This window comes from Lagopus leucura, unplaced genomic scaffold (assembly GCF_019238085.1).
Source record: "Lagopus leucura isolate 7727_CA_CO unplaced genomic scaffold, USGS_WTPT01 Super-Scaffold_702, whole genome shotgun sequence".
Taxonomy (NCBI): domain Eukaryota; kingdom Metazoa; phylum Chordata; class Aves; order Galliformes; family Phasianidae; genus Lagopus; species Lagopus leucura.
Genome location: NW_024962254.1, coordinates 1,015,706 through 1,039,468, shown reverse-complemented (window position 1 = coordinate 1,039,468; position 23,763 = coordinate 1,015,706). Strand labels below are relative to the sequence as shown.

The window sequence follows — 23,763 nt, the reverse complement described above, 5'->3', positions numbered from 1 at the left end:
TGTTGTTCCTCTTAATTTGATTGTGAGATAGGGTTTAATAACAGCAGTTATTCACAAGCAAGATGGTTTTGTCTGTGCTTATTTCTTTTAAAGGCACTTTGTTCTCCTAGCCTGAATTGTGTGTACAGATGTATTTTCATGTCAGCTTCCACACTTGCTCAAGTTAACTTGGATGTACCAGTGGGGCATTACCTCTGAGGGCATCCAGCAACTCCTTCTAAAAGGGAGGGCAACTTTATCAGTAAAGTACCCCAGCCACTTGCCACTTCGTCTGCACACAGTTGTCCTTGCTGGTGCTCAAAGTTGCAAGCCACATTGTATTCTGAATCTGTTTATTTTATGATTGAAATTGTGTCCTTGTAATGAAATTATGAGCTCTGTATGCTAGGTTAACATGGGGTCTGATCCTTTCAGTCTTTTGAGTTTTGGTTTTCAAAGGATCTGGGGTTCACACAGATCCCTGTGAACTGAGGGGCATTGATCTGTTCATGTAAGAAAGACATGGCATAGGATACTGGAATGTGATGATTGAGCACTGGCACAGGGACCAGGGAAGGGCTGAGGGCTGCTCCTTGGAGATCTCCAAAAGCCACTTGGACGTTGTGCTGGACATCCTGCTCTGGGTGGTGTCCCTGCTGGAGATGTGTGGGACCAGAAATGCCTTCCAACCTCAACCATGCTGTGATTCTAACTTCTGACACAGATAATGGCTGTCATATGATGATAGATGGGCTCGGGTTGGAACGGACTTCAGAGAAGATCTAGCTTCAACCCCCCCCCTTCTTCTTTTCTCCTCGTTTCCTTCTCAGTATGGAGTAACCCCAGAAGCAGTGTGACAGAACTGTGTGTGTGTAGAAGCACACTAGGTCATCTGTGGGCTAATGTGGTACATCTCCCCACAGGGCATGCCGGAGCAATGGGCACGCTTACTGCAGACTTCCAACATCACCAAGTTAGAGCAGAAGAAGAACCCCCAGGCAGTGCTGGATGTACTGGAATTTTACAACTCCAAGAAGACCTCCAGCAGTCAGAAGTACATGAGTTTCACAGGTATTTATAGGGCTGCTCTGTCCAGCTTTGTGTTATTCATTGGATATAGGGATTTTATTTTGTTTAATCAATGAGGAGATCTGTCTTTTCAATGTTTGCTTGAGCACCCTTCTTGCTCTGGATCTTGTTCTGTTAATTTTGTTAATGCCCAGCATAGTTGTAAAAGGGGACGTTGGTGAACTGGGCCTTGCAGGTCTCAGGCTAGCTGTAGTGCCTGTGCTGGTGATTTAGCATCAGATGATTTTTCAACTCCACTGCAAGCACCTTGTGTATGTGAGTGAATAACAATACAGATCCCATGTGTTCCTCTGAGAAATTCCACCTTCCTGCAACAGGGATTTGAGGTTTCTGCATTTGCCTGTAGAATTTTGTACTCCTTGCTCCCTTATCCAAGTATCAGCTCAGTCTGGGGAGTTCCTTTGCACTGTACCTCCACAAAAGTGCATTCAGGTGCAAGGACCCTAAATAAGATCCAACCTATAGATTCCTGCAGGAGGACAAAAAAAACCAAAAAACAAACAAACAAAAAAGCATAGACATTGAAATACAGCTACCTGTTCTCTTAAGCTTTATTGGATTTGAAATCATTAATTCTGCTTCAGGGCTAATCCTTCTGAGAAGTGCTGCAAGCCTGCAAGCCATGATCCTAGGATAATGAATGAGGTGTAGGGTGGTCATGAGACTTGAGACAGCCTTTTTCAGACTTGCTGTAGGGTGCAGAAGGTATCTGGAAGCCTCTAAAAAGAGAGGAGCCATTTTTCCTGTCCCTTCCAAAAGGAGTTTGTCCCTTTCTCCTCTCTCTAGTGCTGCTGTGTTTACAACTCATTTATAATTACATCAGTATCTTTTTCTTTCAGATAAGTTGGCAGAGGAATACAATTCATCAAATACTCTGGTAAGTCTTCACACCATTTCTTGAGTTGGGGCATTTAAAGACTTGCATTGGATAGTTTTATCTGTGTAGCTTTCAGTTTGCTTAGTGTTTGAAAATCATTTTAAAGACACTTAGGGGGCATAGTGGGCATGGTGGTGATGGGTTGATGGTTGTGCTTAATGATCTTAGTGGTCTTTTCCAACCTTCATGATTCTGTGATTCTATATAATGAATATGTTTATAAAAACAGGCAAATTATCTTAAAAGGACATGTTGTTTGTACACGAAGAAAAAAAAAGCTGTGGTAAAGCCAAGTAGACAGAAGAGGCCTTTATTATGAAAATAATAGAAGCTAGTGAATGAATGAGTAGAAACAGTGCTGTTTTCATATAAACTGATCCATTCCTGCATCTGTTTATTTTGGGTGGAGTAATCTAGAAAACTGTAACCACTTTGCTTTCAGGTTTTATATGTCTCTATAAACATCTGTGATCCAACAAAGTTTAATCACTAGCTGGAGAGGTTGGATTGAAGCAGTGTTGATTAACCAAGCTAATCTCAGCCTAGAAGGAAATAAAAGGTTCTCCTCCTCTCTGCTCGACCTTTACTCTGTCCTTACCAGGACGGCACCACTCCTCTTCACTTTGCTTGGAGACAGAGTTGCAATGCTCTGTAAAATTTATGTATGTATATTTATGAGGTAAACAAAACTTCACGTTTGGGGTGATTCATAAGAGCACACAGTTCTCTCACCTCTAATTTTCTCACAGCCATGATGTTATCTGGAGTTGGCTTGTTCTGCTCCCTTCTGGGAGCAGCGTGTTGCTGTTTGACTCTACTAAAAGAAAAGGAAAACATTTTTGGTCATTTTTCATCATTTTTCATCATTACACTTTATTGTGCATCAGTCCTCAGAAGCTTAGAATGTCTGAGAGCATTGGATTTTAAAGTAAATCCTGAAAAAAGCAGTAGTTACCAGTCATAGAATCATAGAATCACCAAGGTTGGAAAAGACCTAAAAGCTCATCCAGTCCAACCGTTCACCAATTCCCAATAGCTCCCGCTAAACCACATCCCTCAATACAACATCCAGCCTTTCCTTGAACACCCCCAGGCTCGGTGGTCTATTGAGGCGGCCCAATGTTTTCTGTAAGATGCTGAGTAACCTCTAATTTTGGAGAGATTCAGGAAATTGACAGTATTTTGGTAGTTTTTGTTGTTTTTAATAGACAAAGCTTTTGTGTTATGTCAAGGGCACTTTATCAAATATATGTCAGTGTGCTGGTTGCTCCAAAGACGTAGAATGAGTGAATTGTGAGATGTGATCAGTGAAATCTTTTTACCCCCTTATTTCAGTGATAGATAACTTTATTTTAATGCTTCAAGAAGTCTTTTTCCACTACTACTCTTAGGGAACTGATGGTAGCATGGAAGCAGAAGCATGGGCAGAACTGGGCCAGTGGGTTGAGGGGGCTTGCCAGGTTTATTTTGGAGTGCCTATAGGGTAAAGGCCTCCGTGAACTTCAATTGTAGAATGGCTTGGGTTGGAAAGGACCGACCCCAAGGATCAAGTTCCAACTCCCCTGCCACAGGCAGGGCCACCAACCTTCAGATGTGGCAGTAGACCAGATCGCCCAGGGCTCCATCCAACCTGGCTTTGAACACCTCCAGGGGCATCCACAGCCTCTCTGGGCAAAAAAATAAAATATTTCTGTGTTTCCTTCAAGCCATTCTCTATTAGGAGCTTAATCAAACGTTTGTTACACGTTTACAGCAAGCAATTAGGTTTTTATTTTTGCTATTTGTGTGACCACATGCAGAATGTGAAAGCTGTGTCTGAGACCCCTGCAGTGCCCTCGGTGTCTGAAGACGAAGATGATGAAGATGATGCAGCTCCTCCCCCTGTGATAGCTCCACGACCTGAACACACCAAATCTGTGAGTACCAGTCCCTCCTTCAGCACAGTCACGCTCAGATATTGAAAAGATGAACGGTGTTTAAGTCATCATCTGCTTTGTTTTTATTCATTCAAATTTAGATATACACCCGCTCTGTGATAGACCCCCTTCCTCCTCCTACCAGAGATGTGGCCACCTCTCCTATTTCTTCTCCCTCGGAAAACAGCACAGTGACACCCGACATGCTGATCAGGAATGCAGAGAAACAAAAGAAAAAGCCAAAAATGTCAGATGAGGAGATTTTGGAAAAATTAAGTATGTCTTCTTGGGGGAAAAAAAAATTGAATTCTGTGTTCTTTTGTGTTGATATCTTAAAAGCTGGGATGTTTGGGCACTGCTATTTTGAGAACCCTTACTGAAAACTTTGCCTTGTGACTGCATGCCAAAATTGGGGCAGATGAAGAAGGAGAATGTAGATGTAAGCTGAGCACCTGTGATGCCAGCTGAAGGGCTCTGGGAGCTGCAGATCCTCAGACTCTGCAGAACGAGCCCTGAATATGTAACATCTACTTAACCACAAAGTCTGAGACTGCTCCACATCTTGATATTCCACAGCTCTGGAGTGTGGATGATTATATTGAAACGTTGCACCTAAGGTGAGCAGAGCTTTCAGCTGTGACTAAAAGACAGAGAAAATTCATTCAAACCCAAGTTTACCTCCCCTGATATCATGACATTAAATGTCTTGCTCATTTTTAAGTGTCCTGACACTGGGTGTATACCCAGTAAATAACCCAGATTTGTGGGTGTTGTCCTTCTGTTGTGTCCTGGTTTATTTAGCAGTCCTTTCCTTCACTTTATGGGTGTTATTTAAAGTGCTCTTCTACTGCTTGGCACTACTGGGATGTGCTGTGGCAGCATTTGACAGCTGAAACAGCTGTTCTGTGCAATTGACTGCTGTCCTCAGCCTGGGCCAGCTTTTATTAGGGTGGAGCATTTCTAATTCTTTGAACTACTAATGCTGTGTTAATTACATATGTGACTTGCATGTCAGATGGTGTAAATTGTGTTAGCACCCCTACAGTCAGGCTAGACACCTCTGCTGAGAGTTTTTCCCCCTGTTTGATGAAGCTTAGCCTAACACCTGAATCAAGAGAAACTTAATCTGAGGGCACAACTTCAACAGTGTCAGTTCGGTACCTCATTCCTCTGAAATTAAGCCTAAATTGCATTGATGGCATGTAAGATGGAAGTGTTTGCTATTTGAAAACTTGCCCTTTCAAGACAGGTTTCAAAACTTCACTTGCTGCATTAGCAGGACCTTTGTATCATTAAGGATTTAAGCCATTCTGTGACCAGGTTGGGCAGGCAGGGTCTGGAAAAAAGTGCTATTCTAATGCAAGTATGTTCGCTTCTGTAAATCCCCACCTCTTAGCGTTAGTGCAGCATTAGTGCAGCATTAGTGCAGACATTAATGAATCCTCACCTGGCTTCTGGGGAGGTAGGAGACATTACCCCCTTTTACAGAATGAGAGGGTTAATCAGGGCAAGACTGACGGCTGCCTCTTGTCACTGCCCTGCAGCTCTGTCCTGTGACTGCCTTGGGCAAACATTTGCCTCTCGCAGTCTGAACTTGCATCCTGTGTTAGGCTTTAAGGGAAAGTTTATGAACATTTGTCCAGAAATGTTTGTCCTCAGGGCAGACAGCAGTGCTTCAGTAATTGTGCAGTAAGGTGTACACAGTCTGATTTCTCTTCCCACCCTTCTCCCCAGGCATGAAGCTGTATTCCCCTCTTTTACTTCTGCCTGCCCTAAACCCTGTGGATTTGGCTGCTGGCCATTGGTGTCTGAAAATAGCCTGCTCTTACTCTGCTCGCTACTGGATTTCTTGGCATGATGACCATGAGTGGTTTCCTTGCCAATATGCATCTGCTTAGGCTCAGCCCTAGGCCTCTGCAAAGGCAGCACCGTATGTTGGCTGCTTGAGCAACTTGCAAACAATGCAGAGGCAGCTCTGCATCCCTTGATCCTATTAGAATCATCAAATTATGTTTTCATCAAAAAATGTTGGAAAAGACCACCAAGATGATCTAGTCAACCCTGGTGATGTTGTAGGGAGACTTGTACCCAGCTGAGCTCTAGGAATTGTTGGCCTGGATGTCCTCAGCCCTGAAGGATATGATTCCCTTCCAACTTCGAGGACATGATGAATATCAGTGTCTTCAGGGAACTTAAGGTTCCAGTGATGCTGCTTTTGGCAGCTTCTTCTAGCTTAATCCTTGGCCTTGGTTCCTCTGTGCCCTTATTCTGCAAGCTCCCTCCGCTACAGAAAGCTTGAGGTTGTGTTCCTCATGGCTACCTTGAACCTGAGCAGCCCCTCACCACCTTGCAGAACACTAAGCCAAAAGCTTTATCCTCCAAGGGATGCAATAATAGACTTTCTTTCAGCTGAGCAGCCACATTAGGGAAAATGAGCTGAGATTGCCTCAGGGTGCTCTCCAAACCCAGGAAAGCATGGCTGCAGTTGCATGGCAACTGCTGCTAAAAACCTCCTGCCCTTCCTCTTGCTGCTGGGCTCCTAGTAGAGGAGCTGAGCAATACCCAGGGCAATTCTGAGGGTCTCTCTAGCTTCCTCCCCATGTCTTGCAATCTATTAGTTAGATCAATAATGGCTATGTTATTGCTGGTATGGAAGAGTGGTAAATATGTTTGTTCTGACGGAAGTTGTCATGGTGTAGTTGTATGGGAAAGTACTTCTAAAATTATTATTTTTTTTAAATTTCTTTTGCAGGAAGCATTGTGAGTGTGGGTGATCCAAAAAAGAAGTACACGCGTTTTGAGAAGATTGGACAAGGGTTGGTATATGCTTCACTTCTCTCCCATACCTTTCCTTATGTTAAGAAAGAAGTGCTGAATCCAGGCTAAGTTAGTCTGCTGAAAAAGCTGGTGATTACATTTTTCTTTTTATTCCTTCCCCAAAGCTCTCTTCCCCTTCCTATCAAAGTTTTGAGTCACAGTGACTGGGTTCTTTTGCGCAATTGTGTTTTAATAGAAGAAAACATGGCATTAGATGATCAGGTTGCTAAATATAGCTGTAGGCAGGGATGGAGCTGCTTATTTTCAGCATGCAAGGCTGAAAGCACAGATTTGCTTTCTGAGTTAACTCTCCTCGATGCTGGTGTTGTGCTACTCTTAGCAGAGTAGGGGAAAGAAGAGGTTTGGGGAGAGGCCACAATGAGGTACATCATGGAAAGACTGTGCTGAGGCCCAGACTCCCATTCCTCTCACTACAAATGCCACATTTGTTTACTTTATCTCATCCTGTCTGCCCAACGTGATTACAGCACAGTCTGCAAGCCAGGGCACTGCAGTCATGCCAGTTTAGATCATGGTCCTACAAGCTGTGCTGCATTGCTGGTTTAGCAGCAAAGATTTGGATGGCCAGACTCTTCCATACCAGGAGCTTTGTTCCCCGCTGGAACTTCTCCAGTAGTGATGTTGGCTAAGAAGTATTTCAGATTACATTTACCACTGGAATTATTGATATGATGAAAAATGGGAGGAAGAGGAGGAGTATATTAAATTCTGTCTTGCTAAGAGACAATAATAAGCTTCTTACTATTATTATTCTTCCCTCTCATTATTATTGTTCTCCCTTTTCTTTAGAGCCTCAGGTACAGTTTACACAGCAATGGATGTAGCTACAGGACAGGAGGTAAGTGCTGCCAGAATACCACTTCAGGACACAATTCAACATCCACAGAAAGTTACAGTTGATGCTATAAAATAAAGACATTCTTCCACAGGTTCATGACATTTTGTTTTTAATGAGGCATTTCTTTCCTTACTAATGAGGCATGGTCAAGTGGTCTGAGCAGTAAATTGCAAAAATGATTTCCCAGGTTTTAATTCCTGAATCGCTTTGTATTTGTAAAAAATAAAACCTGTTTGTGGCTACAAAGGCTGGAAGCAAATGTGGAGACTGGGTAGCTCCTTAGCAGAAGTTTCTCTCTTCATCCCTGATATTTCATAGTTATAGAATCATGTGTACAGGAAGGGACTTTTAAAGGCCATCTGGTCCAACTCCACTGCAGTGAACAGGGACAACCACAGCTCCATCAAGTGCTCAGAGCCCATCCAGCCTCACCTTGGGTGTCCCCAGAGATGGGGAACCACCATCTCTCTGAGCAGCCTGTGCCAGTGCCTCACCACCCTTATCATAAAAACACTTTTTTTTTTTTTTTATATCCCATTGAAATCTCCTCTGGTTTAGTTTGAAATCATTTCCCCTTGTCTTATCAGAAAGGTCCCTGCTAAGGGGTCTTCCTCCCCCCATGCAAATTCTTTTACATCTTCTTTTCCTTTGCTTTGTACACTTACACCAGTTGACTTGCATAGAAACAATTAATTCCCAACCTTTGCCCACCTGCTTTTTGCCCTTGGCTTGAGAGACAAGGAGTGTCTTTTTATTTTCTTCCCCGAATATTGAAAAGTGCTGTGCACATTGCATGCATGCATAATAAACTAGCAGTGATGGATATGCAGCACCTGTGGAAATGATTATTGCTAGATGGAGGACTGTTAAAGAGGGAAGTGTATGCATTATTCCAGATATCTTTATGGAAGTCTGCAGCACTGTGTGTCTACTTTGCATTTGTACAATGTCAGGGTTATCCACCAGTGAATTTCATAACTCCTCTTCTCCAATGCCTGAAGAAATAACAGAGTTTAATTGCTGCCTCTGAGGAAGGGGTTTTGCATTTATTTTGAAGCAATGGGAAGTTTTGTAGAAGGAGGAAATCCTTCGGTGGTTTTCTGTTTTCCTTCTGGATCCCTTCAGTGATTCCCGTGTGAATATTTGATCTCTTGCAGTACAACAGACTTTTAAATCATTCCCTTCGTACTAACTTGATTGGTCCCTGGATTTTTAAAATTGCATTTGGGATCACTGTAGTTCTGACATGCTGTTAACCTGTTCCTTTCTGTGAAGCACTGCTGGTACCAACGCTGAGAGCTCAGGGACTCAGTGAAAGGCAGCACGTGTTAGAAATTTCTTTATTGTGCAATGTACAAGAGCCTTGGGCAGCTGCCAGGATTAAGAATATTCATGATTGCCACTGATTACGCCTATTTAATATAACTACAGCTATTTACTTTGTACCCTAATACATAGATAAGGAAAACACCCCTACATGCAAGCATGCCCTTGGGTCTGCCTCTGAACAGGAGCGTGGACATGCAGAGGCTTCCTCAGTATTGCTGTGGAATTTCTTTATCTGCAGCAAATGCTTCCTTCTCTGCTTCATCTTTCATTCTCTTCTCCTTGTGCAAAGAGCAGCACAGGGTCTTTGTTTCTTAAATGCTGTCTGGCAGCCTTATGAATACTGTGGAAAAGAAGTATGATGTCTCTCTGTTCTTGCCTTCTTGTGTGTTGGCATTTTTCGGTAGAATCTCCTGCTATACTATCAAAATGCTAATTGTAGCTATCTATATTGGCTTGTTGCTTCTAATCCTTGCTTTTGTGAGCTCTAATTACTGGCTCCTCTCCATTAGCCTATAGTGCTTTCTTTAATCAGCAGTTTTGTAAAGGTGTAATTACATATCACTCCCTTTGCCTAAGTGTTGGACCAAATACAATTGGGCTGCAATGCCTATCAAAGTGTTTCTGCCTCCTGCTGTGCTGGGCAGACTTACTGGACTCAAGGTTTTCTGTGGTTGGAAGGCTTTTCTTTGAAGGCCAGGTGTTCTTGTGGAAATACTGGTTGTGGGATATGATGAATGTAGGAATTGAATGTAGGAATTCAAAGCATGTTGTAGCCAACTGCTTTCTGCACATGAGCATGTGGAGCAGGTATAATGAAACAGGTAGACAGCTACCAAGCAAAAAGACCACAGCTAATGAACCTGCTCATATTTCTCTTTGTTATAACTGGGGATAAAGCTGAATCAAATTCCCATCTGTTCAACCTTTAATCTAACTATTAGTGATTCTTCTCCCTTAGGTCTTGCCGTAACAAATAAGAGAATTATCTCTTGAAAGTGATTTAGCCCATGCTATTTACCTCCTCCCTGCATTCCCAATCTGCTGTAGATTTATAGAAGCATAGGAATGGAAAAAAAAACAAACAAAACTACAAACACAACAACTAAAACAGAACTTCCAAAGACATCTGATTCAAAACAGAAAGTCTTTGAATTATCAGTCCAAACTAGAGTAAGGGTCTCTCTGCTGTCTTGCTAAGAAACTACAGCTAGAGATGGCTGTCCAACAGTGATGTAAAAGTCTAGTATGAAAGCAGTAAATTCCCTTGCTCTTTTTTGACATTATATGCCCAGCAAGAATAGAAGTGAACTGGCTGCAGGAGCTCGGAGTTGCTGAATGACTGAGTAACTCGTGATGAATAAATGGCTTCCCCCTTCATGTGAATGTAAGACTAAACCAATCAACACTACTGGCAGAACTCTTGGGAAATCTTGTAATAATGCTCTCTATCTTGCTTTTTCTTCCCTGTAGGTTGCAATCAAGCAGATGAATTTGCAGCAGCAGCCCAAAAAGGAATTGATTATCAATGAAATCCTCGTAATGAGGGAAAACAAAAACCCCAACATTGTCAACTACTTGGACAGGTATGTCACAGTTCAAAGAGTTCATGAAAGAGCTCTGGAAAACGCTTCCTTGTCACTGTCTTAAGTGATCCTGTCTCAGCTTAATGCAGATAAAGGACAGTCTTGCATCTGGTAAGGCTGGGGTGTGGGTGATGTAGTGATCTCTGTCCCAATCCTAGGAGAAACAAGAATTGGTGCTAATGGAGAATCCAGGCTTCTTAGAGATACTGGCATTAGCAGCATGCTGTCAGGACTCCATTTTTCAACGTGCTCTGCCAAATTTAACACAGTGAGCCATTTCCTCCCTGCACCTAGAGGAGAAGTGAAAATAGATTGAACTGTGTTATTTATATTTGCTTTCCTCTCTTTCCTCATTTCTGAGCAAGACAAACGTTCTGCTGGCATAACTCCTTCCAGGCATGGGTGGTAATCCTGTCCCTGTTGCTGTCCACTGAGGTTTTCTAGGTAGTGATGAGGGTAAACACCATGTAACAGAACTAAGCAAAACGGCTTTCTTGTGGATGTGGATAAGGGAGAGAAGAAGAGCAGGCACAGTGTATAAAAATCCTTTGCAAGGTGTAAGGAACAAGCTTACTCCTTCCTTGCAGCTGAATTCTGTGGACTTGTACACACTCTGTGTTACTGCTGCTCAGCCTTGCATTCATGTGGAACATCTTTTTGAATCCCTGCTTCTTCTTACTTCAGGAGCTGCACATAATTGCTTACATATGTAGGGACCTGCTTGCACTTGTTCCTCGGATTAGGACAGAAACAGAGCAGAACTAATCAGTGCTGTGACTGCTGCCCTGTGTAAGCTGTTTCTAACATAAATGCATGTAGCCATGAAAACTCTGTTCACTATGTAGCTCAAGGCAATAAAATACCAAGTCCACACACAAATGCGGCTGTGGGTTCTTCCCCACGGGGTATCAATATTGTACATAAGGGTGGTAGTAGCAGTGCTGCAATCATCAACATTTTGGAGGTTGGCTGCTTCAAAAGGAGCAACTGGGTAGCTTTAGGGGTAGGGAGCTGCCTTTGAAAGAAAGCACAAGAAATGCTTGCATCTCTCCCTGGTTGAATTCCAGGAAACAGTCACGAGCTGCCAGCATTGAAATCTAGGATGTGTTGAAAGCTGAACAGAGCGAAAGTGTTGCACAGTGAATTGAATTCAGCATCAGTTTAACACTGATGCATTGTGTCAAGCTTGAATCATTCATCTTACGTTACAGCTTTTTCCATTGGGGCTGCAGCAGGATTTCCAGATTGCTGCACTCTTCAGAAACAAGCAGTCTTGGTTAACTACAGGTTTGGCTTATTGTAGGGAAAGCAGAAAGTTCAGATAAGCAAGCTTCAGACTTGAATAATGGCAGTTCATCTTCTGAAGATAGAATGGAGGGACATGACCTAAAATCACTTTTGGAAATCTGAGAGAGAATATTTGGACATGTATTGCTCTGCATGTGCATCAAAAGCCTACTGGCTGTTTTCTTAGTTGGCTTATTGTGATGTCTTAGCAAAAATAAGAAAGAATAGTTCTCATGCTGCAATATCAACATCTAGTGTGATGCTCAATTTAGGTGGTGCTGTGTCCCACATTATGTGCATAACTGTGAAGAGCTGTGTTGTTGAAAGGACAGATGCCCTCTCCTAGAAAGAGCAGAAGGATATTGCCTGTGCAAAATGAGAACTGTAGAAAAGAACCTTTAAGTACTGCATGCAGGCTGGAAGTATGTATTTCTCCAGGCTCATTAGAGGCTTTGTTTTGGGAAAACTGTTTGAGATGCATATTCTCACTAGAGAGTGCATCACAGTGTCCCTGCACATGCTGTGCCTAGGCAGTACATCCTAGCTGCAGGGTGGCTGCATGTCCTGCTGTCTTGTTTAAACTTCCAGCAAGATCTGCTGCTTTTGCCCTCAGCTTTCTCTCAGTAATCTTTTGCAGAGGGAGAGAACAGTGATGAGGGTGCATATGGGAGCTCTTGTGCCTATTGTGCCACTTCAGCTTTGCAACTGCAGCTTCCTGCTGCCGGGGAGCTGCATCCTCTCCTGCCTGGCCTCGTGTGCCTGTTTGTTCCTGAGTGATGAAGCTTGCTGGCTTCTGCCTACTGCTGTCCCAGAAGGAACATATGAGGAAGGATGCATTGCTGATGTGGGACCTGGTTTCTTTTTTGAGGCTCTGTTCCTGACAGTGTCTCCCCTTCTCAGTACCTAATGGGAGCTCATCAAGGTGCTCATTGGAATAAACCATCTCTCTGATCTCTGCCTCAGCTCCTGCCCTTACCAGTATAGAATCATAGTCATTAAGGTTGGAAAAGACCTCTAAGATCATCCAGTCCAACCACCAGCCCATTCCCACCATGCCCACTGACCTTCAGTGCCACATCTCCACGGTTCTTAAACGCCTCCAGACACAGGGACTCCACCAACTCTCTGGGCAGCCTGTGCCAATGCATTATCGCTCTTTCTGACAAGAATTTTTTCCTTATATATAACTTGAACCTCCCAAACTTAAGGCCATTACCACTCATCCTATCACTGTTACCTGTGAGAAGAGGCTGGCCCCCACCTCGCTACAGCCTCCTTTCAGGATGCAGCCTTCAGCTGAAATTGAAGTTAGTAAGTGAGGTGAAGAGAAAACTGTAGGCTGCATCCTTCCTCCAAGACTCATCACCCTGCTTTTGCTGCCAGCCTTCTTTTGGAGAGCGACTGCAGGTGATGGTGTGTGGCACTGCAATACTTTTGATGTCAGTCACATGGAGAGCAGTACATAGCTGTCCTGGCTCCCCTTGAACCCAAGGGAACAGCATGAAACTGTGACACAGGAGGTTCAGGCTGAATATCAGGAAAAGGTCCTTCACCAGAGGGCGGTGGGCATGGCCCCAAGCTGCTGGAGTTCAGGAAGCATTTGGAGAATGCTCTTAGACATATGGTCTGATTTGTGGGTGGTCCTGCGTGGAGCCAAGAGTTGGTCTAAGTGATCCTTATGGGTCCCTTCCATCTTAAGGTATTCCATGATTCTATGATTTCTGGCTTTTTTCAGGAACATCTGATAGAGCCGTTTTGAGGCACGTCTGCAGGAGGCAACTCAGGGACTAAAGTGCCTCTGCTGTGGTGAGAGAGTGAAAAGAGCCCTGAGATGACACCATGTTGCCTTCTGAAATTACGCCTGCTCAGTGTCAGCTGGCAAGGATCCACTGTTAATTTTACCTCCCTGCACGTTGTGTCAGAGCTATCAATTATTGAGGTGCCTGGATCTTGGCACGTGCTGCTTGTGGCACAGCTTTGGTTTGCAGTGGGCTCCTTGGCTTGCTCCATCCCTTTTGGCTGTGAAGAGGAACCAGCTTGCTCCCAGCTTGTGCAACCTGAGAGGGTTACAAAGGAACAGTGGATCCTGCTCTGCCCATCCCTATAGCCAAGTAGATTTGGGCTTCTCATGTCTAAGAGCATGCTCCAAATGCTCTGTGTAGTGGCACAGAAGGGGAATGTTGGTTTTCCAGGCAGCCGCTGATTTGTGGTGAGGGTGCTGATAAAATTTGGAGAGTCTCTAGATTGGCAGGAGGTGAAGAAGAATCAACAACAGCAAAGGGAACAGGAAGGAGAGATCTGGATGGAGTGGCTTTTAGAGCCCATGAAGAGGTTGCTGACCTACAGAAATGCTGCTGAAAGCAGTTCTGCTCCTCTGTCACGCCAACAGACTGCTGTGCAGGTGATTCTGCCTTTGTTGGGCTCTGTGCTGCCAGGAACAAGCTGCCAGTGTCAGCACTTCGGGAGTGGGGCTGGAGACCTGTCTGCTCTGTGAGCTTTGCTCTGTGTCCTTGGGCTCTGGATACTGAAAGAAGCTTTAGGCTTTGCCTCACTGCAATCTACAGCATCACCAAACTTAGATCACATCTTTGTCTCTAATACTAGAAGCTCTCCGTAGCTGTAATATTTCTAGCATCCAGGTACAGCTTAGATTGCAGTTTTTTATTTTTAGGAGTTTTTTTCATCAGCTCAGGTGCTGGCAGTATGTTCTTTTGGGGCCACAGTGAACTTCTTGCTCACTCCTGTGATGTCTGGCTCATCTCTGTCAACTTTCTGTGCCAAGTCAGACTTTATAACCTTTTTCTCCTTCGCTGTTCTCTGGATCATGTCCTGCTTTTGCCTTTGGCTTCTAGCAGATTCACTGTTCACTTTTTAGCAGGATCAGTGTTTCTGAGCAAAGCAAACAGCTTGTTGATGAATTCTAGTGCCAGCAGAGAAGCTTTTAATTTGAATCTTTGCCTTCCTTCTCTCTTTGACTCAACTGTCTGCTCCAGTCAAAAATGGTCAGATAGTCTTGAAAGTGGGTTTTATAGTTTCCAAACTAATGATTCCTTCCTTCATGAATGTGTCATACCTACGTGTACGTTATGAAAAGCTGTGTTGATGTTTTTCCAGATGGGCCCCAAAAGGCAGAAGTGGTTGGTGATTACTGTTATTTTTTTTAACGTGAGTTAATGCTGGTGCCCTCATCCCAGGTCGTCAGCTTCTAGATGTCAACATACACGCTCTCAGAAGAGAATAATAACACAAAGGCTGAGAATATTCACCCTCATCTCAGCTTTCTCCTCTCCATCTTCCTGCAGGCCTTTCGGGGCAAGAGCTGCCCTCCCAGGCTTTCCCAGTTTTATTCTTTTATTCTGTAGAAATGCTGTTTCATCCAGAAGGATGTACTCAGTAGCCCTCATAGAATCATTGGAGTTGAAAGGAACCTATAAAGGTCCAACTCCCCTGCAATGAGCAGGGACACCTACATCTCTGTCAGGTGCTCAGAGACCCATCCAGCCTTATTTTGAATGTCTCCAGGGCCAAGATATCCACCAGCTCACTGGGCAACAGTTCTGAATGTTTTAGACAAAATCTAAACACCAGGAAGCACTTCTGTGATTCTGTGAGAATGCCAGACTGAATGGTGCCATAAAAAAGATTGATTTTATTTTATTTTTTTCGTAAACATGATACTTAAAAATACTGTGTTCTTCCTCTGTTGTTTGTGGGTAACCAACCATTGTGTCATCCAGGATTGCCTCCGTGCCTGAGCAAAGTAGATGGTTTCTCTATACTTCTATGATAGTTTAAAAACCCAGTGCATTCTGACTAGGGAAATGGTGGGATGCTCATAGATCAGCTTCTTCTAAAAGCTGTTTCTTTGGCATTTCAGTTACCTTGTAGGAGAAGAGCTCTGGGTAGTCATGGAGTACTTGGCAGGAGGCTCCCTAACAGATGTTGTTACAGAGACCTGCATGGACGAAGGACAGATTGCAGCTGTGTGCCGAGAGGTAAAGCTGTGCTCACACTGAGTGAGCTGTGAGGGGTGGGGGACATGGGCTTTGTGTGGTGTGTCACTGGCTCTGCAGCACAGCCACCTGCAGCTTCTCTAATGCAACAGTAATTTTGCAGAGGGTGGATTTTACTTAGGGGTTTGCAGCATACTCCTGTTAGGTTTCACCCTCAAGTGAGGATCGTGGTGCAAAATGGGATTGGAATTCCCATGGTTACATTTATCCTCTTTGCAACTACCCTGTCCACCTGCTGGTCCCAGTAGGGATGTCTCTTTGTAGCCCCACGCATACTGGATATGGGAAAGGCTCTTTAAGAAGCTAAGCCCGTGCTACTCAAAATGCGTGATGTTAGTGTCCATCAGCTGGCTAACTGTAGCTGATGAATCATTTCATACTCAGAAAGAATACCTCTGTTTTTATTTATGTGATTTTTTTTAATTATCTTTTTCAGTGTCTTCAGGCTTTGGAATTCCTCCACTCAAACCAAGTTATTCACAGAGACATAAAGAGTGACAACATCCTACTGGGAATGGATGGCTCTGTTAAATTAAGTATGTGGGGAACAGTGCTGGTTGTGGCTTTAGTTGTCAGCCCAGGCTTCTTACATGCTACAGGATAGGCCTAGTGGGAAGAGGGGTTTTTGAGTTACTTGATGCTGCAGTGATGAAGAGTCTATAGAAATGCTGCTGTACTTATTTTTGTGGCATCTGTTTTAATGGAGATTGGCAAGTGTAAGTCCTTTTGAACTGATACCAGACATGCAGTGAGGTTTGGAATTAGAATCATAGAATCGTTAGGGTTGGAAAAGAGCTCTAGGATCATCAAGTTCCACTGTCAACCCGTCCCCACCATGCCCGCTAACTGTATCCCTCAGAGCCATCTCATCTCCTTCCTGCATGTGGCAGGGGGTTGGAGATTCATGATCCATGAGGTCCCTTCCAACTCTGGCCATTCTGTGATTCTTGAGCACCTCCAGGGACAGAAACTCCACCACCTCCCTGGTCAACCTGTGCCGGTGTGTTACCAATTCTTCGAGAGAAGGATTTTCCTAATATGAAAATACCTGAATCTCTTAGCTTTGGACCATCTCCTTTTGTCGCCTGAAATGACAATATTTTAGTGCTACCCCAGTCTGTAAAGCTGAGTTTAAAGATGTAGGATCACAAGCCTTTATTTGTGTGTGATCTCTTCAGACTGGAAAATACTTGTGGGTACTTGGGAGATGGAAGCGAGTGAATGGATAACTGAAAGCTGTGCAACGAGATAGCATTTAATCTTACAAACCCAGCCCAAACTGAGTTCTTAGTGTTGTTTCCTCCTTGTGTTATCACTGATAATGAAGACCTTGAGACTGTTCTGCCCCTCTGGTGCTAAGGTGGCGGCTGTGCTTGCGATTGCCCACGCAGAGACAAGTTTGGGGACCAGTGAATGATTGCTTTCCACCTATGGCTCTCACAAAATCCCGCTCCCTCCCTCTCCTTCCCAGTTCTGTTGGCTAGCACCCAACAGGCATAAATAAATCTATTTTTGTCAGCAGTGACAGCAGATATGACTCAAAATTCACACAGTGCAGATATGCTGAGTAAGATGGTGTTGTTGTTTGCTTTTTTTTCCTTTTTTTTTTTTTTTGGTACGTAATTTCCTTTTAGACTAAAGTTACACTTTGGTACAGTCAGATCTCTGGAGTGTCAGCAATGAACAGCTTATCAGGGCCAAAGTGCTCTGTTCTTATGGAATAGTATATTTGAGCACAGTATGCAGGTACTTGGCTGCAGTTAGGAAAGCCCCTGTGGATATGATGCAGTAACCTTCTGGACCTGGGCTTCATATTGGCTCTGTTAGCAGTTTGCTCTGTTTATGAATCATATGTACCTATCCTGGTTGTTACCCTGGATAAAAACTCAGTTGGGGATTAGTTTAATTTTCATGGTTCTGCGTAAAATTGAACTCTTGGTGACACAGGAGATCAGCATGAGCATTGCATCTTGCTGTGTTAATTCTGCTGGTCACACAAGAACAGAACTGGTTTTCTTTAGATAAGACAACAGCAAATAAGACATTGGACCAAGTAATTTTCATGTGCAGGCTCCCATCTTTCTGCCTACTCCAAGAAAAATGTTAAGTATACATTTTGGTACTTTAAGCTTATTCTGAGAATAGTATTTACCCTGTAAAGCAAATCTTGTTTGAGGAATGATGTGTCTTCCAGGGAAGAAATATCTCCAGGAATGAAAATCAGACCAGATAATGCAGTGTGTGTGTGGAGGGGTGTATCAAGATCAGGCTGGGCATTGATTTATGTTTTCACATACCCAGGAGTGATCTTGAAAACATAGATGGTGTTTTACAACTGCAAAATGCTGCACAGTCAAGTTTCACAACATCCATATACGGCTGTTTGCTGATCACCAGCCTTCATGTAGACAAGGCAGCAGCTCTGTGATCCTCGTGGCCTCAGTGAGTCACATTTAGAAACGAACCCCTGAACACCATATTAGCCACAAAACCACCCTTCCTTTAGAGCTGCTAAGCAGTGTAACAAGCAATGCAATGCAACAGACCAGCTTGTACTGCTGGAATCAGTACATGTTGTTTTTGGAGAAACCTGGCTGATTTCTGGCTTTTCTCTCTGTCTTCACTTCCCAGCTGACTTTGGCTTCTGTGCCCAGATCACTCCTGAGCAGAGCAAACGCAGCACCATGGTGGGGACCCCATACTGGATGGCACCTGAAGTGGTGACACGGAAGGCATACGGGTCCAAAGTGGACATCTGGTCACTGGGGATAATGGCCATCGAGATGATTGAAGGAGAACCCCCCTACCTCAACGAGAATCCCCTGAGAGTAAGCAGATATCTTTTCATCCTCTGTTTTTGCTCTGAGCATTCTGGCTAACTCAGGCTCTAAAAGAGCCTGCAGTGTGGTTTCATCACATTCAGCTGCATATTTCCTTGGACATTGTAACGAGGAGATTGTGATCATTTGAGTTAAAAGCCATAGTTGATTCTGGATGGTAGAAGCACAGGCTCGTCTTGCAGTCCTTCTGATGGAGCCTCAGTTAACCAAAGAAACTCATAATTCCCTGCTTTTTCAAGAGGCTGATGGGACAGAAGGAGCACTGTCTGGCACCAGTGTACCTGGCTTCTTGAATCCTTGTGCCCTGTGAGTGAGGAAGAAAGCCCTCCTTGCACTGAAGGATACATATCAATAAACAGGGTTCTTTTCTTCTGGCGAATTGTTCCACTTTGCATGCTCCAAATAAAACTCCAACCTTAGTAAGTCTTTAGACAGGCTTTAACTTCCCTGGTGTCTTTCTCATTCTTTAATGAAAAAGGAAATCCTGTCAGTTTGTAGTAATGTAGCTGTTCTGTGTGTAAGCCAGGTTGATGTTTGTTTGGGGTTTTTTTCCTCCTTAAGCTGAAGAGAATGCAAAGCTCTAGAGCAGTTGTGCTTAACTGATGTTTCCATCTCTTGCACTGGAAATGATTTTGGGTATATACATAGGCATTTCCTTTTAAAATCCACCCAGGAAGTTTCTGGCATGAATTTGGCATGTTGAGTTCCTTGGTTCTCAGAGGATTTACACGCACACTTATTCCCAAGCAGTAGCACAGCTACTTGTTTCTTTAGCCTGTCAAATGCTGCTCGAGGATCTGCTGAACATCATTTATAAAGCGTCAAGTCCATCTTCACAGTACTGACTTTATAGGCCTTACATACTCAGGCAAAGTACCAGCAGAACAAAATCTATTTATGCAGGAGTACCTTCCCATGAGGATATAGCTATTGCAGGAGTCTAGCACTGGTAGAGCTGTGCCAGTTAGCTTCCCTATATAAACACAGTCTGGAATGTTGTTTTTGTCCTTCTAATCCCTCGAGAGGGAAGCAGGATTCAAACCCAGATTATGAGGGTAAAACAATAAAGGATTGGATCCCATCCACATGAAAATAGAGCCAGCAGCTATTCTGTTTGCTGAAACTTAATCATTTATTAGTCACCCTGATAAGGCTTGTTGTTGTTTTATTTTTCCCATTGAGCTGGTGGGTGGGAGGGGAAAAGTGGATGTCTGTGTAATCCGGAGATGGAACCTGACCTTCATAACCTCCTGTTTCTTTGGTGCTTGTTTTGCTTTAGGCCTTGTATCTCATTGCTACCAATGGGACTCCAGAACTGCAGAATCCAGAAAAGCTTTCACCCATATTCAGAGACTTCCTAAACCGTTGTCTTGAAATGGATGTGGAAAAGAGAGGTTCTGCAAAGGAGCTGCTACAGGTAACTGCTGGGGGACAGGGCTGAGTGAGGCATTTCAGTTAGACAAGGCATAGAAATCATAGAAAATCATAGAAATCATTGGAAAAGACCTTAAAGATCATTAAGTCCAACCACAACCTAACCATACTGGCCTAACTCTATCAACCCTCCACTAAATCATGTCCCTGAGCACCGCATCCAAACGGTTTTTAAACACATTCAGGGATCGTGACTCAACCACCTCCCTGGGGAGCCTATTCCAGTGCTTAACCACCCTCTCTGTAAATATGGAGAAATCTCATCTGGGGTCTTGAATACTACTTCATCTCAAGGCATAGGGACAGCTGGGGTAACTTGCCAAAACAAAACCAACCAACCAACCAACCATCCAGAATCCATACCAAGATGTTAACAGAGCACTCCCTTTTCATGCAGTACTTGCTACTGGCAGCAGCTTTGCAGCATGTTCTGTAAGAGATCTCAGATAATCGCAGTGCCCCAGACCTGCCAAGTGCTGAGCCCCTTAATTCCTGTGGCTTCTTCGTGCAGCTCACCCTGACATCTGGATGTGTTGTGATCTGGCCATGCTTGTTTTGATTGGGACAACAGGAGGGCTTCCATCTGTTGAAATCTCTGGTTGTCTGCTTTCTGATGGAGGGATCCCAAAGCTTTTTGGTGTGGGCAAGTCTAACATTAACTGGAACGCTTTGGCAAAACCACATTTTGCTAGGTACTGGTCCTTAATGCAGAGGCAGTGGAACAAAACCTGTGAGAAATCTTTCTTTTATTTTTTCACTGAAAACCTGGTATCTTTGCCTGGACTCCTGGTGAAAGTGGAGGACCAAGCTGCCAGGCTTTTCACTAACACAGATGAAGAATGTTTTCCATCTGTCAGATCTGCCATGGGGGTGGAAAATGTGCTTCAGCTCTTTGTAAAATAGATCTGTGATCACCCTCAGACCTCAACTGAGAGACAATTCCCTTTTCCCTTTTTGATTTTCAACTAGTTTGTCTCCTGGGTTCAGGTTCGGATGTATTGCAGCCTTCTGAGACTGTAATGAAGCATTAATCACTGGCAGAGAGGCAGTGGATGAAAGATCCCATTTCTCCTGGTCTCGCCAGTTTCAAAGTATCAGACAGCAGTAATGTTCTGTTCCTCAGAGTGGGAGAACATTTTGACTATAGCTCTTCTGTCAGCCTTTATCTTCTGGCCTCTGATTTCTCCATCTCTGAAGCGTGTTCAAATGCAGTGCTTTGGGTGTTTGATCCCTTCTGATGCTCAGAAGTCTTGTGGGACAGAGCTGCTTTTTGCTTTCAGAGGAGGTTTTGAACTTGCTCTATGTGCCTTCACTCCCATCTGATAGCTGTTTTGTATCTGATAGCTGTTTTGTGTCTGTTCTCAACCTGGACTTCCTGTGTGAGGTTGGAAAATCACAAGTTTTCCACTTAAATCTGAGCATGAGTAGAGGGAACACCAGTCCTGCAAGCAGCACTTTGTGACACCACCTACTCTGTGTTGTGTGTTTGATCACCAGTACTGTTCTACTTAACAGAGTGCTGTGTATGGGAGCCCGACTGAATGACCAAATTGCAAATCTGTGCTTTGCCCCTAAATTCCAACTGTTTTGGAAATTTCTAATATGTTGAGAAGGCCAAGGTAATATTATCACCACATCTGTGATGACAGGGAAGAAAGAATTGAGAGATGATTGCTTCAGGAAGCCCTGTGCCCTGTGATGGAACTGCACAGGTTGCCTTTAGCACACTTTCTTTCCATGCAGAATTTCAGTATAGGTTTTGCTGAGTTTTGCTTGGTCCTGAGAGCATACAAACAGTGGAGAAATTAGCATGGGTTGGATGCAGAGCTCTTTATCAGTTCAGACAAGCCCTGAACTGAAGTTCTTGGTGGTAACAGATGCTTGTTTGGAGATTAGAGTATGTTGTTGATTGTCATATGGGTGTAGGTGCCAATCTTTTGTGTAGCTATTAGATTTCTGGGACGTATTCTGAAAAGTTTAACCCTTTTTCTTTTTCCCTTTTGCTAGCACCAGTTCCTGAAGATCGCAAAGCCTCTTTCTAGCCTCACTCCTCTAATTATTGCTGCTAAAGAGGCAGCAAAGAACAACCATTAAAGTGATGGAGTTAACATAGTCAGCCATCGTGTCAAACCCTTTTAGATGTCCATTTGAGAGACTGAGTTCCCTGCTCCTCTCCTTCCCTCCTGCCCTGCCTTCACAAGGATGTTCTTAAAATGTTGGTCTGTGCTGAAGGGTAGCAGAGGAACCGTTTGCTGAATGTGGAACGTTGCTGATCGTACAGAGCAAACTGCCTTTCCATCTGCCTGCATGGGGGCAGGAGGGGAAGGATATATTTTACGGCCAGGAAGATCTGGGAACATCCAAGCCTGTAACAAAGCCAGTTTGTTTTCATATTACTGTGTTTATTTTTTAAAAATTATGTGGAACCTTAGACTGTGTTTATCTTAATAAATGAAATCTTTTGCTGGCTGGACTCTTCCTGCTTCTGCCAAGCTGCTCTTACACCACTGAATCTGCTCTGTGCTTTGGATGAGTCGAGGAAGGAACGAAGCAGCAGCAGCAATTTGAACAGCTCTAACAACTGAGAAGGGAGTGAGGGCAGGAAGATGCAGCCCTCCTGCAGCACTGCTGGATGCTTCGAGGGAGAGAGGAGAAAGCCTCTGTGTGCTTCCTGCTGCTGCTGGACAGCTTAATTCACGGGTGATCTTTTGGCCAAATGGTGTGAATCAAAGCCTCTCCCCACACGCTTTTGTTTCAGCTCAACTGGTTAAACAGATTTCAAATATTTGTGATATTCTAGAAAAATCAGAAGATAAAATGAATAAAGATTCCTTTTGGGGGTTATTGTATCAGCGCTCTGAGGCTTCATAGAGACCTGCCTTGTATGACAAAGCAAACAGAGCAATTACTATTATAAAGATAAGATTTGCCTGCAAGATGTTGTTGACAACGAGTTTTTCTTAGACCAAGTCCAACAGAAAACAAACTGGTCGTGGACGCTGTTTTCCTGAAAGCATAGGGAAAGCATTAATTTTCTTGGAATGAGAGAGTAACCTGGTATCTGTATGCTACTGACTCCTTTGGTTGCTAATGATCTGTAAAAGAACAACAGGAAACCCGGAACTACTAGAGAGATTGGTTGTAAACACTGGGCTTATGTTCAACTGTATACTGATTTTTAATAAAATGACTGTTGAATTTCTTAACCTGGGGCTGAGGGAGGATTGGAGAATTCACTGTCACCCAACACTTCTGTCAGATGGGATTATTTTTCATGTTACTGTCACTGGGTGCTTGAAAGTACAAGGATGGAAGCTTCTGTAGCCCTATGGCATACAAGTGGTCCTGAAGGGGAGTAACTACACATCAAGGGAAAGGATAAAAGATCTTGCTGTACATATTGCTTTGGTTATTTAAGGAATGAGTTTAAATCAGTTTTGGAGTAAGTTTCCCTCCCTCACCTAAACACTTGTGTTGCACAAAAAACTCATTGCTGCTTCTTGCTGCTCAACCAGTCCTTTCCTTTCTGCCCCAGGCTGTCCTCTGAATGTATGTTTTTCTCCACTCACTGTACAATATGTGACAGCCCTTACCCTGCTTTTGCAGATAAAGTTTGCAAAGTCTCTTGCTTTATTGGTGCCTTCCTACCCTTTGTGCCACAGGGTGGTCACTCTTTGATTTGAGGCTACCATGTCTGAAGTCTGTTGCCAAATCTGCTGTCTGTGTCCCTTTGTATAGAT

General features: G+C 43.7%; 1 protein-coding gene across 1 annotated transcript in view; it reads left to right on the top strand.

Moving 5' to 3' along the window:
• The window catches only part of PAK1 (p21 (RAC1) activated kinase 1), a 69,226-nt gene extending 45,997 nt beyond the window's left edge, over window positions 1-23,229 (top strand). The window contains exons 4-15 of the mRNA XM_042862571.1: window positions 903-1,050; window positions 1,908-1,945; window positions 3,745-3,861; window positions 3,963-4,137; window positions 6,614-6,677; window positions 7,489-7,537; window positions 10,337-10,449; window positions 15,614-15,731; window positions 16,186-16,285; window positions 18,381-18,577; window positions 19,869-20,006; window positions 22,031-23,229. Coding sequence (XP_042718505.1) covers window positions 903-1,050; window positions 1,908-1,945; window positions 3,745-3,861; window positions 3,963-4,137; window positions 6,614-6,677; window positions 7,489-7,537; window positions 10,337-10,449; window positions 15,614-15,731; window positions 16,186-16,285; window positions 18,381-18,577; window positions 19,869-20,006; window positions 22,031-22,117 — 1,344 coding nt within the window. The 3' untranslated portion in view covers window positions 22,118-23,229. The remainder of the gene's footprint in view (window positions 1-902; window positions 1,051-1,907; window positions 1,946-3,744; window positions 3,862-3,962; window positions 4,138-6,613; window positions 6,678-7,488; window positions 7,538-10,336; window positions 10,450-15,613; window positions 15,732-16,185; window positions 16,286-18,380; window positions 18,578-19,868; window positions 20,007-22,030) is intronic.
• The last annotated feature ends 534 nt before the right edge of the window (window positions 23,230-23,763 follow it).